The sequence below is a fragment of the Carassius auratus genome, chromosome 8, assembly GCF_003368295.1.
Source record: "Carassius auratus strain Wakin chromosome 8, ASM336829v1, whole genome shotgun sequence".
In the NCBI taxonomy this organism is placed as follows: Eukaryota; Metazoa; Chordata; class Actinopteri; order Cypriniformes; family Cyprinidae; genus Carassius; species Carassius auratus.
Genome location: NC_039250.1, coordinates 4,600,080 through 4,616,497, shown reverse-complemented (window position 1 = coordinate 4,616,497; position 16,418 = coordinate 4,600,080). Strand labels below are relative to the sequence as shown.

General features: G+C 34.7%; 1 protein-coding gene across 6 annotated transcripts in view; it reads right to left on the bottom strand.

Annotated features, from left to right (window-relative positions):
- Nucleotides 1–16,418, bottom strand: part of grip2a (glutamate receptor interacting protein 2a) — a 30,162-nt gene that overhangs the window by 7,505 nt on the left and 6,239 nt on the right. For all 6 annotated transcript variants that reach the window (XR_003292611.1, XM_026269164.1, XM_026269165.1 and 3 more), the window contains exons 3-13: nucleotides 15,721–15,856; nucleotides 11,545–11,690; nucleotides 10,521–10,607; nucleotides 9,495–9,570; nucleotides 7,569–7,714; nucleotides 6,913–7,060; nucleotides 5,959–6,113; nucleotides 2,738–2,860; nucleotides 1,749–1,919; nucleotides 1,402–1,588; nucleotides 96–241 (exon numbers count right to left, since the gene is read on the bottom strand). Coding sequence is in view for 5 of the 6 variants with exons in the window: in XM_026269164.1 (XP_026124949.1) it covers nucleotides 96–241; nucleotides 1,402–1,588; nucleotides 1,749–1,919; nucleotides 2,738–2,860; nucleotides 5,959–6,113; nucleotides 6,913–7,060; nucleotides 7,569–7,714; nucleotides 9,495–9,570; nucleotides 10,521–10,607; nucleotides 11,545–11,690; nucleotides 15,721–15,856 (1,521 nt within the window). In the remaining variant the exon portion in view is untranslated. The remainder of the gene's footprint in view (nucleotides 1–95; nucleotides 242–1,401; nucleotides 1,589–1,748; nucleotides 1,920–2,737; nucleotides 2,861–5,958; nucleotides 6,114–6,912; nucleotides 7,061–7,568; nucleotides 7,715–9,494; nucleotides 9,571–10,520; nucleotides 10,608–11,544; nucleotides 11,691–15,720; nucleotides 15,857–16,418) is intronic.

The following is a 16,418-nucleotide window of genomic DNA, read 5'->3' as shown; positions in this document are numbered from 1 at the left end:
GATACACACATGGATAAATACACATTAAAAACGTTCAGGTCACATTTAAAATCAAACTGAAATCACTGATCTTTGATTGACGTGACATTTAGTACCTGCAACATCAAACTCCACCTCCAGTGTGACCTTATTGGCCAGTGCTGCATCTCGGAGCAGCTGATTGGCTTCTTCCAGTGTTTCGTCCTCAGTGGGAATTCCATTAATAGAAAGAATTCTATCTCCAACTTGTAACACCCCACACCTGGAACACAAATATACATGGTACATATTCAAATAAACAGACATATTCACATGCACATACAGTAACAATACAAGACAGAAGTTAAAAAATATATTTTTACTCATTGTTACATATTTAAACAAATGTAAACTACTCGTTAAAAGGTTAGTTTTGATGGAAGCCTATTTCCAACACTTGACGAAAGAATAAAAAAAAAAACAGTAACTGACTTTCTCACCATTTTGACTTTCTTCTTGCAATTCTGTTTCTTAAGTCATAATGTTGCAGAATTGAAAATAAAGGTAATTGTGACTTTTTAATGTCACAATTCTGATTTTTTTTCCTAACAAAATTTGAGTTAAAAAGTAGAAATGACCTTCATTTTTTTATTTCTGCTAAAAAATACTATAAGACAATTAAATAGCTAAAATATTGAATAATAATATATAATATTTATACATTAGTAAAGATGATAAAAGAACGACAATGATATGTACATCAGGTAATCATCATCATTGCTGAAAAGAAAAAAAATGATGTGTATTTGATTTAAGGAAAAAAATTACACTCAAGGCTGTATTTGTTTGATCAAAATACAGTAAAAACAGTTATATTGTGAAATACTATTACAATTTAAAGCAACCTGTATATTTGAATACATTTTAAAATTTAATTTATTCCTTTAATGCAAAGCTACATTTTCATTACTACTATTTTCAATGTTTAAAACCGTTGTGCTGCTTCATATTTTTGTGAAAACCTTGATTTTTTTCTTAGGATTCCTTGATGAACAGAGTTCATAAGAACAGCGTTTATTTGAAATCAAAAATATCCATGGCTTTATTTTGTATTAAACAGATTCAAAATATCTCTGTGGTTTTATATCCGGTTGTTGGTCAGTATTTTGATAAATGCTTCAGATTCGCAAACCTGCGACTGAGACGTCATCAGAATAATAGCAACTGTGCAGTTACGTCTACAATCCTGACACAAGCCGTCACAGGTGATCTTTGTACTGGGTCAGATCAGCATCTCAGCTTTCTCTCATGCTGTAAGGCTCGTGTGTGTGTGTGTACGTACATGTTCATACATCTCTCCACAGGCTCTAAATGTACAAGACAATGGCTTCAGCATGCATCACGTCTACAGTATGACAGCTCGGAGCAGCGGCGTCCTCTTACCTTTCAGCAGGTGTGTCAGGCTCTATAAAGCGAACACATGCAGGTGCTGACAGAGGTTCGGTAGCAAACACTCCCCCCTGTAACTGCAGGCCGAATCCAGAAAGAGGATCTCCTCTCAGAAGCACCACACTGGTCTCTATATGCACCACCTGACCGCCGGCACCCACCGTACTCGAGGCCAGAGACACTGAGAGAGAGAGAGAGAAATGAACAGAAATTGACATACAGTAATTCAAACTGAACCTTAAAACTCTTAAACTCTTCTTTTCTTTTTAGTTATCCTTCTTAAGTTCTGCAACAGCATTATGATAAGACTAGTCAATCATTAAAATAAATAATGCGCTCACATGAGCTCTTGTGGTCTCTTCTTCTTTGTCTCCTCTTGGTGGCGGTGCAGCGAGGGCTGGACGGGTAGGAGGGCAGGGTGCTGCTGGGATAGGTGTTGGGGTTCGTCGAATGGGTGCCACAGTTGTAACTGTGAAAGCCTGAGGTGTTTGCAGAGATGCCAGACGTCACAGCTGGAAGAGAGCGATGATTGAGACTGACAATGCTGAAATCACCCTGTATAATTATACTGGAGAATACTAGCATAACATTAATATGTAGTATGAGTGACAGACAGTTTATTTAGCAATATGTATTTTTAATCCATTTCGTAAAGGACTGTAAAACTGATTAAAACAACATGGATTGTAAAAAGTGGAATACAAATAAATGATGCTTGACTTTTGTTTGGAAAATGTAAAAAAAAAAATTACAAAAAAGTCAAGAAAGAAAGACAAAAATTAGTAAATTGAAGTGAAAATAAATAAACCTAAATAAACTAAACAAAATACATATATTAAAAACAAATTAAAAAGGAATGTAAGTAAATACAAATAAATATGAAAATAAAAATACATGACTATAAAGAAAATTAATAAAATAAAAAAATAAATGCAAATGAAAATAAATAAAAGTGAATAAATAAAATTAATAATTAATTTTAATTAATAAGGAAATAAATAGATGTTAAAAAGAAAAAAGGAATGAATGAGCCATCTTCCAGGTTATCTGCCACACATTGCATTGTGGGAGTGCTTTTAACTGAGAGATTTTGACTAATGTAATAATAAGTAGGTTATCCAGGTATTCCATTCATACGGAAAACTTGCTTACTATTGTATATTTAATGCAAAAAAAAAAAGTTAGTATATTAGGGTGCCTTTATGAACATACAAAAAAAAAAAAAAAGTTCTCAGACAATTAGTTAGATTTAAAAATTGTTTAGATTTAAAAATCTGGTTTATAATTGAATGTAGAGTACATTATGAAGACGTGCACAGGGGACACTCACATCGGTGTGAGGGTGTAGGGGTGGTGTGACTCCAGGTCGAGGGTTTTTTTTGGAAAGGTGGAGGAGCGCAGGTGTAGTTCTCACTAGAGTCCCACTGACGCTGACTACTCCTCTGGACACGTACTGCAGGGAAAACACAGACACACACAAAATGGGCGGTAAATGGGTTATTTCTGCTGAAAACAAGCTTATGTTACAGCACTCAGGCTGATATACGCCTGCAGAAAGATCTGACTGGACTGATCCACACTGCTTCACTGATCACCGACATTCATCAGAGTCACTGCTCAAAGGCACGCGTTTCACACAGCACATTTATTCCCTCCATTCACTTTGCTTTCTCTTACATTTCCGGGCCAGCTCAAGTAAGGCTGCCAGCAGTGGAGGAACCATCTTAAAACTCTCTCTTCGCTCACGATTAGAAACAAATGCTCTGCAAGATTGATAGAGGACATTGTTTTGGATTCTGACAGAAACGCTCCTTCTGACACTAAGCAGCTGTGTCACTAATGAAGCTTAATTAGGCATGCATGGTGTCACGCTCGTTAGGAAGTGCCACGCCCATCAGACCAGCTGTTTAGAAATCTGCACTTCAAAGAGATCCTCAGCCTTGCTTTTCTTTGAATTACTCTTCTGTCTTATATGCAGTTATTTTAATGATTCTTCTTCTCAATGATAAATACTAAGCTGACAAAAAAGATGGCAAACAAAAAAGGGTCATGTTTTTAAGAAAAAACTTTTAACCAGCCAAACCTAATCTGTTTGTTTGGCTGAACATAGCACATGTTGGCAAATATAGTGAATCATACAGGTATTCACTGTATGTGAAAGCAGTATGGCAAAACATTTCTGTAGTAGGTTTTTTTTTTTTTTTTTTGTCACATGATCCCGCTATGTTGAGTGTTTAATTCAGAAAGTGGTGTCCAAATAATAAAATAAAATATAATAATGTATAAAAATGTCTTAACTCTCGAAAGTCTGATGAATCATAAAATAGTTGTTTAATCACAGTTAATATTGCCTACACAGTAGGTCATACAGGATTTTGAAAATTTGACAATGCATACAAACATACCCAAAATATCATGGAATGTGTGTTTTCACTGGCAGATGTTTCAACAGTGTTGTTAATGTTAACTAAAACTATTCAAAACCATTTAATCCATTGTACCAAACTGAAATAAAATAAATATAAATATTAAATGTAAAAAAGTAAAGAACATAAAAATGTTGCCTATGAATGTTGTCTTGGCAACTAACAGTAACAAAAGATAAAGTAACACTAAATATTTAAAATAACTAAAAAAACTAATAACTAAAACAGCAAAAGCACCAAAAATACTAAATTAGTATGCAAATAATACTAAAACAACATTGTCAATCAAACAGGTGAGAGCACACTACCATAATACACATACTTACACATACATACAGAATTTTCTGTATGCTTGGAAAATGTAGACGATGTACTACATGTGCTGAAATGTGCCGTGTAACAGCACACTAAGATGAAAAATGCATCTCACGTTGCATTGCAAACATAAACTTAACCTTTGTGAATAAACCAGAAGAAATCTGTTTCCTGACTCCTCATTAGATCAGATGCCCAGGAGATTTTTTATTTAAAGCATAAAAAAATCCAAAATCCTGCACATTCATTTCAAGAGAGATACCTGAGCACCACCTGCTGATTTAAACATGCAAAGCTTTGAAGGATCATGTGACACTGAAGGCTAAAATATAATAGGCCAATGGCTGCTGAAAATTCATCTTTACATCACAGAAATTAATCACATTTTAAAATATATTCAAACAGGAAATAGTTGCTTTAAATTTTAATAATATTTAATTATTTCTACTGTATTTTAAGTCAAATAAATGCAGCCTTGGTGAGTCTTCTTTCTGTACATTCCTCAGTTTTCAGTTCTGCAGCGTATAATCTGTGTGCATGAAAAATGACTCCACATATGAGTTCATTTTCAGACAGATGAGCTGCCCAGTGAGCAGGTGTTCAAATCGCTTTATAACTGCTGTGTGCCTGTTCATATCACATTTCTAGAAAATCCAATGATACAGTCAGAATGCGTTTTTCTAGTAACATAGTAAAGACAGAGTGAAAGCTCTGAGCTCACTGTGTGTGTGTGTGTGTGTGTGTGTGTGTGTGTGTGTGGACTCATGTCTGTAGGGTATGGGAAGTCTTGCCTGCAGTGCTCTGCATATTAAGAATGACTCATGATACTTGTAAGAAAAGTGTCCCAAAGCTGGATGCTGACAACCACTACAAACCAACAATGACATGAATAAAGGTCAAAGAGAGACAGAAAGAGAGAAGAGAAGGAGAGAGGAAGATGGGACAATGAAATAATCCAGTAAGGATGCAAGTGTAAAGCAGCAGCTGTGAATTGAATTCACATAGTAAATATGGAGAATAAACACAAATAGCATATGAATTAAAAATGGAGCTTTGATGCTTTTTGCAATAATGCATCCACGCAAAACTAAACATTTCTAACTATATGCTACTTTTTTCTCCACCTGAACTCACTATGATGAGTTTTGCAAATATAAATAGTTTAGTAAATATGAATACATTAATAGCATAAAATAATATGACAAAAAAACTGTAGTATGCTACATTTTTAATTCAGAAAGTGGTGTCCACATAAATAAATAAAAATGTGAAAAACAATTAAATAAAACTATGGTATGTTATCTATACTTTTTGATTGAGCAACTGGAGCCAAGACTGGTTGATTAATTGACTAAATAGATAAATACATTTTATTCAGCATGTGGTAATAAATTAATAAATTGAAAATAGCACAATAAAAGTACTGTATTGTGAAATGGTATGGCAAATTTAAAAAACATACTACTGTACTGTATTACTGTTTTTTTAATTCAGTAAGTGGTCTAGATAAATATCAAAAAGGTTATTTTGCATGTTCATTATTTAGCAAGTTCACATTAATTCATTAATTTTTCATTATGGAAATTGTCAAGTATTGCATTGTGTGATAAAGTATTCCATGAAGTAAGCGCTTGTATATTGCACATTTTGGCAAAATGTGCGCATTATTAATTTTCATAGTATGTCTAGTCTAAACAAAAAAAGAAAGTTACATGTGAATAAATTCTACAAGACATATCTAAGTAATCTAAACAGTTGAATATCAGTCCCTATGGGTCTTTGAGTTAATGAGCTGCATGTGTCTGCAGACCTGTGTCATGTGAGCCGTGCTGAGAGGGCAGGATCTCTAGTTTGGTGAGCTCTGAGGAGCTGGACAGGAGCTGCTGAGCCTCCATCAGAGAGCAGTGCTCTGTGCTCATGCCATCTATAGCCAGGAGAATATCTCCCACATGCAAAGCACCAGATCTGAGGAAGAGAGGGAAAGACAGCAAGAGAGTGACAGAACGGTGGTAACAAGGTGAGGAAGTCAAGAAACGGAGTGAAAACAGTCACAACAGATGGGAAGGTGCAAGGTAAAAAACAGACATAGAGAGAAAAGGATTGCTGAATATGTTAATTTAAAAATAATTATCTGAGCATACTTCCGGTTTCATATTAATTAATTTAAATAATCTAGTTTTTACTGAATGTGGATCTAACACTCATTGTGAGGAGCGTAATCTCCAAACACAAGGTGATGTAAACAAACATAAAATAAAGTTTTGTCATTCCTAGAGAGCATGGGAATGATTCGAGGTATGATACATAGGAAATATAATGTTATTTATTTGTTTATTTAATAGGAACTGTTAACCTTAACGAACACTATAAAATGTATAAAATAAAAAGTATAAAGTTCAAATTTGTGCAATTTCCACTAAATTAATATAATTTAATGTTAGCTAATATATTCAAACATTATTTATTTAAAATTATAAAAATTCTCAAAAAAATGTGAAATAAGTGCATTATTGATTTATATAGCTGTCAGTATATTTTGAAACCAACATGCTGCTGACAATCATTCAAATATCAACCAACTGTCCAAATACTGACAGAATAATCTGCTTGGTTGATAAATCGAACTATCACTCTTGTAAAATGACTGTGTTGGATCAGGTAATTAATTATTTAGATTAATATCTATGCTTTTTGTACTCTTTATTAATGTATTCGTGCATGTGATTCTTTTCATGTCTGTTTGGCTCTAAATTTGTGTGCTCACCTGTCTGCAACACTAGCAGGCTTGATTTTCTGGATTGTAATGACCTGTTTGTTCCTGTAGAGGGAGGTAGCGAGACTGAGTCCCAGCACTGAACCTGCGGAGCGGGCGATGTCCACCTGCAGCGGCCCAGACGACTTCTGGACCGAGTCTGACATAAGAGCAAACAAGAAACAGAGAGAAACAGAAAGATGAGGGGATTTTTCATTTTTTTATTTAGATATGTACAAAAAAACAAAAGCAAGACTTTAGGCGGAAAGGAAATCTAGAGAAAATGTCCCGTACCAACTTCCAGTTTCAATAACACAAAAGTTTGGGGTCAGTAAAGCTTTTTTGATGTTTTTGAAAATAATTTTATGCTCACTAAGGCTTCATGGATTTGTTCAGAAATGCACTAAAACAGTAATAGTGTCAGTCATTAAAAGAAAAAATCTACTAGGAGACTAATTGAGTCTTTTAGAGAAGCAGGAAGCTTTAATCTCATTGCCGTGCAAGAGAAAAGAGAGAGATCTCATTGGTGCTTTGTCTTTCCTATGGGAATCTAGAGGGAAGTGGAATATGTTTCTACTCTAATTAAGGCCACATGAGAGTATCTGTGCATACAAGCAAACTGAAGCGTGTGTGTCTGTGCGCACGTGTGCATCTGTGTGCCTGCTCACCCATGACCATGATGTCGTACTCGATGAGGAAGAAAGCCTCCTGGCTGCTCTGCATGATCAGGGTCAGAGCATCAGCATGTTTCTGTCTGTTCACAGCAACACCGTTCACGCTCAACACACGGTCGCCCGCTCGCAGGGTTCCCTCTCTGACAGACGGAGAAACACGGAGAGACGTATGGAAACATAAAAAGACAGCAGTTGAGATGAGAGGTGAATGTAGACTTGAATGCGAAAATAAAACATGCCCACTGGGATTTCATGATTTTTTTTATGATCAAAATGATTTTCTGGTGGGAGTTTCCAGCATTTCTTGGAAATGTATTTATTTTTATAATTAGGAAACCACATTTACCATGTGTATGACACTAAAATTATTGAATTCTGATAATCTTTAAACAAGAAACAAGAAAAAATGAATGAACAAAAAGAGTGCTGTACATTTTCTGTGTAGGTTGAATATTCACCATCAGACCATCCAATATGAATATGTTGTTTGTTTCTTCATGGGAACAGATTTAAAGAAATTAAACATTACATCAATTGCTCACCAATGGATGCTCTGCAGTGAATGGGTGCCGTCAGAATGAGAGTCCAAACAGCTGATAAAAACATCACAATAATCCACAAGTAACCACTTCAAACCACTTCAATTCATCAGTTAATATCTAGTGAAGTGAAATTCTGTGTGTTTGTAAGAAATACATCATCATTACATACAACAAATGAATCATAACTAACAAATACATCATTAAGACGTTTAAACCATCTTGCACACTATGTCCTGCACTAAGGTTAACTGCCCATAATCCTCCTCCAAGTTCCTCTCCTGTGTCTCAAATCAAATTCCAACAACATATTAGTTCACAATTGCTTTGGACCGTAACTATTGCTTGATCTGTGCATATTTCTCCCCTGATTCAGATAAGATGACCTTTGAACTGGAGAAAGCAATGGATAGAAGAGTTCTATTTGTAATGGCAACGGTTTGAAGTTAAAATGTCTTAGTCATGGATTTGAATATTACAGACACATGTTGTTTCACTTCACAGGACTTTAACTGATGGACTGGAGTGGTGTGGATTACTTGTGGATTATTGTGATGTTTTTATCCGCTGCTTGGACTCTCATTCTGACGGCACCCATTCACTGCAGAGCATCCACTGGTGAGCATGTGATGTAATGCTTCATTTCTCCAAATCTGTTCCCAAGAAGAAACAAACTCATCTACATCTTGGATGACTTGAGGAAGCTAATTAGCTCATTTTCATTTTTGGGTGAACTATTCCTTAAATAACTCTCTTTAACATCAAGCATGTCACACTTTTTTCCCACACAATTATTTTAAATAGTGAATTACTCAGTAACACAAAAAATGTGACGTTTTGCTGAATTGTAAAAAACTGGAGGTACTGATATAAGTGTTGTTTTGCAAGAACAATACACATTGTGGAAGTGTAGTTACTATGCTAATCTAATTCACATTAAAGCAAGAAGTTGAAACAGGAAGTGTTCATATGCATGATTTTCGCCTGCTTGTGTGTGTGTGTGTGTGTGTGTGTGTTTGCGCGCTTCAGGCTGTGTTCTACCCTTCTCACTCAATCTAATGTCATCAGCCTCTGCTTCAGTTAACATGAGCCTCCAGAACCAGCTTACAGGGTTCAGCGATCACACATACAACATACAGAAGGCTCTTATAATCTACACTAAATACTAACATCTCATACACTGATAGAAAAAAAAACTCTTATTACAATAAACAATCACTTACCGAATGCATGCAGATGGCACTGATGTCACACACACACACTAAAGCAGAGCTTCACAATGAGTCAGACATTCTGCTAATTAATAAACGTGTCTCACACACACACACACACACACACATACACACACACAGACCAATGGTTTGAGTCATCGTGGTCTCACCTGTCTGCGGGTCCGCCGGGCCTGACGTAGGTCACTACTAGAGGTCGAGCCTTATGCCAGTCCTCATGAAAGCCCCCTGAAAGCATGTGAAACACACACCTGACATGCCAACTCCATTGCCTTTAGTCATAAAATGCACAAACACACACACTTGCTGACCTTGAGGATAACATCACCTTTTCCTTTCCCTCAGTTTGTAAGAACAAGTAAAATATGCACAGTGCTGGAGTTTTATTGAAAGGATTCCCAAACTGGACCATTTTAAATCTAAAATATGTTTTTTAAGTATCCTCTAAGATTTTTATTTAGATATTTCAAAATTAATATTTCAATAATGTTTACATGCTCACATGTTGCAAACAAAATATTTCATTTCTTTTGTAAGTTAGTTCTTTTGTAAGTTGTTTTTATGTGAAAATTACAGTATTTACTTTCATTTGACATTTTTATGACTAAATTAATTATTAGCATAACCCCCATGCAGTTCCTCACAAGCCTGGTTTGGGAAACACTGTTGTAACAAACCTAGAATATTCGATAATATAGAATAAAAATAAAAATAAAAACAGCTAATTTGATTTCAAACCATAATGGATGTATTTTTTCCTGAGTTTTAGGGTCATAACCTCATATCAAGTTGAAAATTAGTGCCGTAAAATGATTCATCGTGGTTAATCACATCCAAAATAAAAGTTTTTTTTAATGTAATATATGTGTGTGTACTATGTATATTTATTATGTATATTTAAATACACATACATACAGTATTATTTTAGAAAATATTTACATATATTTACATGTATATATTAATCAAATTGAATATACAAATATAAAAAAAAATATATAAATATACAAATGCATGTGTGTGCATTTATATATACATGAAAAAAATATAGACAGTACACACATATATTATGGAAACATAAACGTTTATTTTGGATGCGATTAATCGTTTGACAGCACTTTTAAAAACACATGCAATATTCATGTAAAGACATTTTAAAGTGCCCGATGGTTGTTCAGTACCTCTAAGAACGAAGCCAAAACTGTTCCCTTCTTTCTCCAAGCACACTTCAATAGTTCTAGAGATGATGCTGCAGGGATTGTTGGGAGCTAAACACACAGAGAACCGCTTGTGTTAATGTCACAGGAGGATGAGATACACTGTTCTACTGAATGATTGTTTGGGGTCAGTAAGATTAAAAAATTAAAAAAAAAATTAAAGATTTAAAAAAGATTTATAATGTTCATAATAATTAGAAATTAGGTATAGTCAGCAAGGACACATTAAAATGATCAAGTGTCAAAGACATTTATGAATGTCTTCAACATTTATTATAATAAATTCTTCTTGATCAGCATATTAGAAAGATTTCTGAAGGATGATGTGACACTGAAGACTGGAGAAATGATAAAAAATTACACTTTAACATACATTCAAACAGAGAATGGTTGTTTAAAACTGTGATAACATTTTGCATTATTACTGTTTTTACTGTATTTTTGATCAAATAAATGCATCTACGGTGAAAACAAGATACTTTTTTTTAAACACTTAAAAAGGGATATTTCACACAAAAATTTTAATTCTGTCATTAATTACTCACCCTCATGTTGTTCCAAACCCGTAATACCTCCGTTCATCTTACGAACACAAATTAAGATATTTTGATGAATTCTGAGAGCTTTCTCACCCTCCAATAGACAGCAATGTAATTAACACGATCAAGGTCCAGAAACGTAGCAAGGAGATCGGTAAAATAATCCATGTGACATCAGTGGTTCAAGCTACGAGAATACTTTTTGTACACAAAGAAAAGAATTCGTCCATTTTGGAGAGTATCCACTGAATGAAAACGTTTACCGATCTCCTTGCTATGTTTCTGGACCTTGATCGTATTAATTACATTGCTGTCGGAGGTTTAACGGGTTTGGATTGACATGAGGGAAATTTTTAGGTGAACTATCCCTTTAAAAATCTTCCCACGCCAAATGTTTATTCCGCAGGAGACTGGAGTGAATGTAAATGTGAATGTATCTGTGTCCGTACCGAAAGGCGGCAGCTCGTACTCCACCTCCAGCACCACACGCTCACCGATGTTCTTCAGCATGCTGATGATCTCATCGTGTCTGAGTTTGGACAGGTTTATCCCGTTCACTGATTTGATATAGTCTCCGACATTGAGCTGGTCACTCCTGCCACACAGATGCATAAGGAAAATTAAACAATGCAGTGATACATTAACATGTACAGTAGATTCTTAGGTTTCTGGTTAATATGTATGACAACAAGTGTACAGAAAGATGTGATTTATGAATGTGTTTTATCAAGATGAAATGTTCAGTAACAGTGAAGCATGGCACTAGAAACGTCATGATCATGGGTTCAATTCCCAGGGAATGCAAGAGCTAAAAACAAAAAACACCTTAAATACATTCATACAGACCCATATTTACCTTTTACAAGTACATGAAACAGCATGCGACCTACATTTATACCCTTTAATTCTATTTCAAATAAATGCTGTTATTTTGAAATTAATATTCATTGAAGAATACTATAAAAATATATCATGGTTTCCACGTTACTATTATAAGCATCACAACTGTTTTCAACATTGATAATAATAAAGATCATGTGACACTGAAGACTGGAGTAACGATACTGAGAATGCATCTCTTGTTGTCACATAATTAATTACATTTTAATTACAAATTACAAATTGAAAACAGTTATTTAAAATTTTTATATTTCACAATACGTTTTTTACTGTATTTTTGAACAAATAAATCTTTCAAAATAAAAAAACAACAAAACAAAACTGAACCGTAGTTTATGAAAATTGTTAATGACCTAAATCCTAAGAACAAGATGACTTTAATATAATATGGCTGCACTGATATGAAAACTCCATAATCATCAATATACTGTATCTGCTGCAGAAAGGTGCGTGTTTGTGTTGTGCAGCAGTACATTCGCTGTGTGGGTGTATATACTTGTGATGTTAGCGTAGCTGACTCCTCATGTACTGTTGTAGAAGCTAATTTAAGCCGCTGCTGTCACCCAGCGCTAGGATTTTGCCTGTAAGCACCGCATTAACTTAGACAACAGCACACGCTCAGAACCGACACTGTGACGACACACAAAACTAGTTAATTTACACATGAGCACACAACCAAAGGCAAAACAAAACACCCAAACACATCATTTTGTGATTTTGCATAATTATGCAGTGGAGTTAAACAGCATTAACACGCATAATAATTATAAACTAGCACATCTGCACTAGAGCTTCGGAAACGGGGATAAAAATGGCTGTGAACTTAAATGCAAGGTCATAAGCTTAAATCACCTGGCTGCAAAACAAACAGTACTTCAGTAAAAACTTCAGTAACATGCACATCAATCCTGCGCTGCCTACAGGTCAGCACAACCATTCAGCTAAAATCTTCCTTGTGTGTGTGTGACAGAGAGAGAGCGGTCACGTTAGGCCTACGTCAGCCTGTCACACTAGAGGCTGATGTGATGGAGCAGCCCACATCCTGAGGTCTCACACACACACACACACAGGAGCAGCACAGATCCTGAGGTTAAAGAGCTGTGCGGGTAAACATGGTGCACCGCACACACTGCACCAGTGCTATTTTTGCATCACTGAAATACTATTATAGTTTTTCATTTTAGTTTATGTTTTTATGTAAAATTGTTACTATTTTTATGACCATATTATCTGGAAAATAAGTCACACAGAAGGTTATTTTAGTATTACTGACATACTATAATATATTTTATTAATATTTGTAATGTTTTTTTTACTTCTCCATTTTTATTACAATTTTAATACAGTTGTCATTTTATTACTTATTTTCTGGAAGAAAAAACACTACACTAGTGTTATTTGAGTACTGTTGAAATACTATTGGATAGGGATGCACGATATTGGATTTTGGCCGATATTCGATATGCCGATATTTTCAAAATAATTTTGGCCGATGCCGATGCCGATATATATACAAATTTTTCGCCTGATATATTTAAACTTTCATTTTACTGTAGAGAAATCCATGTATCTCTTACCATAAATTTATTATTTTACAAATCTAGACAGACATTCACATCTGAAAAACAGGTCAATTATTTCACTTGGAGAATATCGGTTTGGCTCAACGGCAGAAATATTCATATCGGCCGATACCGATGATGGTCATTTTAAGCTTTTATCGGCCGATACCGATGTTGTGCCGATATTATCGTGCATCCCTACTATTGGAGTTTTTTTATGTTTTTACTTTTAGATTTTTAATTTTAAGTTATTTCCATCAATTTCATTTAGTAATTTTTATTATCATATTGACCAAAAAAACGACCAAGTCAGAATTGCATTGTTGAGTGAAACACTTTGATGTTTGATGACAACAGATTATTATATTCAGAAATAATTTAATATACAGTAAAAGGAGCACTTATTAGGTATACATTATATAGGTGCATCTTAATAAATTGGAATATCATGGAAAAGGCTATGAGCTTCTACACCCTTCCTCCAGACTCTAGGACCTTGGTTTCCAAATACGATATAAAAATTGCTCTGATCTGAAAAGACGACTTTGGAGCACTGGGCAACAGTCCATTTCTTCTGCTCCTTGTCCTTAGCCCAGGTAAGACACCTCTGATGTTGTCTGTGGTTCAGCAAATTCCTTGAATATTCATGTAAAGACGTCTGTGTGTGTGGTGGCTCTTGATGCCTTTACATTTCCTCGTGAAGTTAACTCAAATTCTTGAATCGATTTTGCTTGACAATCCTTATAAGGCTGTGATTCTCTCGGTTAGTTGTGCATCTTTTTCTTCCACACTTTTTGCTTCCACTCAACTTTCTGTTAACATGCTTGGATACAGCACTCTGTGAACAGCCAGCTTCTTTGAAAATGAATGTTTGTGGCTTATCCTCCTTGTGAAGGATGTCAATGATTGTCTTCTGGACAGCTGTCAGATCAGCAGTCTTCCCCATGATTGTGTAGCCTAGTGAACCAAACTGAGAGACCATTTTGAAGGCTCAGGAAACCTTTGCAGGTGTTTTGAGTTGATTAGCTGATTGACATGTCACCATATTCTAACTGAGATTATGAATTGGTGGGTTTTTGTTAAATGTGAGCCAAAATCATCACAATTAAAAGAACCAAAGACTTAAACTACTTTAGTCTGTGTGCATTAAATTTAATACACGAGTTTCACAATTTGAGTTGAGTTACTGAAATAAATGACCTTTTCCACAACATTCTATTGAGATGCACGTGTATACGTTACTATAAAACATGTATTTTAGTTTTTCTCTTTCCTTAATAATTCCTTTAAATTTACCAGTTTTCAGAACAAAACAGGTATAAAGAAATCTCAGCATAAAACAGAAATTATATTTGCATTCATTAGAAATAACACTCATCATAAATGACACTCATACACATGCAGCACAAAAAAGTGTGTTATTTTAAAATAAATGTATTTTAACTTGAAGTTTTAAGTTAAGCAACCATTTTTTATTAATTATTATTTTATTTTTTTCTGGTTATCATTAACTACAACAACCCCGCACACAAAATACACTGTGTTTGCAACCCATTTTCCTTTGTGATGTATTTCTGGATGAAATGGGATATTTCAGTGGAAAATAATGGGCTGGATTTATCTACAGTAATCTAGTGGAAATTAATTAAATGGTGAAAAATGTCATAATGTGGAGAAGTGTTAAAATAAGAGATTTTGATGATATCACTGGAAAAGAAAAGTCCAGAGTTTGTGACCAGAAATTATTTTAATAGAACGTAGAAAGAGAAACATGTTTACCTTTTATGTTCTACTTCTCAAGATTTTACTCCAGAGAAAAATAACCTAATAATCTCTCAGAAATCTTTCTCAACAATATCTTAAACTGTGCTCAGATTTACCAACGTCTTCTCTATAGTAGTTGTAGTCTTTAGTTTATTTATAAAGCATCAATTAAAACAGCAAAAAACTTATCAAAGTGTTGTAAACCACAAAACAAGATAATACATAAAACATACCCATATTATAACACAAACATACAAATCATAACATCTAATATTACTATTTTCGATCAATTATAAGCTATTTGATTTTAAGGAGAACCAAGACAAAGCTAATACCCCAATGAAGCTTAACTGAGAACTCCACAAAGTGGATAGTGATCAGCGTGTGTGTGTTTCTCACCGGATGGCGAGACCTCCTGGTCTCAGGTTTGATACTCTTGGCTTGCCGTCCTTGTCACATCCTCCGGAGATCGTGAGGCCGAGACTGCTGCCCTCTTTTTTAATCAGTTCCACTGTCGTCACACCTCTCTGCTCATCTGTGTGTAAACAAACACACACAATAACCACACAAGCACCAGCACACGGACCTTCACTGCAGGTCACTCCCCCGCCGGTCCCCAGGGAGCTTGTGTAGCCATGCATTGTGACACGGAAGTCAGATTCATTTAACCATTTCATGAAGGACAGATGCTAAGACTGCAGTCTGTTAGTATGGCAGACTTTGTGTAATAAGCATATTTATACATAATGGAAACAAACAAGGGTGATGTTTTTATGTTTTTTAAATATATTTTTTAAGTAATCTCTTGCATTTATTGATCAAAAATGTTTTGTGGAATATTATATACGTTTCATCATCATTACTCAAGTCTTCAGTGTCACATGATCCTTTAGAAATCATTCTAATATGCTGATTTTCTGCTCAAGAAACATTTCTTATTCACATCAATAATGAAAACAGTTGTGTTGCTTCATATTTTTGTGGAAACTCAAAGTTTTATCCAGTGATTTTTAAAAGAAACCTTCAAAGTTCTAATGTCACTTTTGATCAATTTAACATCCTTGCTGAACACAATTTGTATTTATTTATTTATTTTT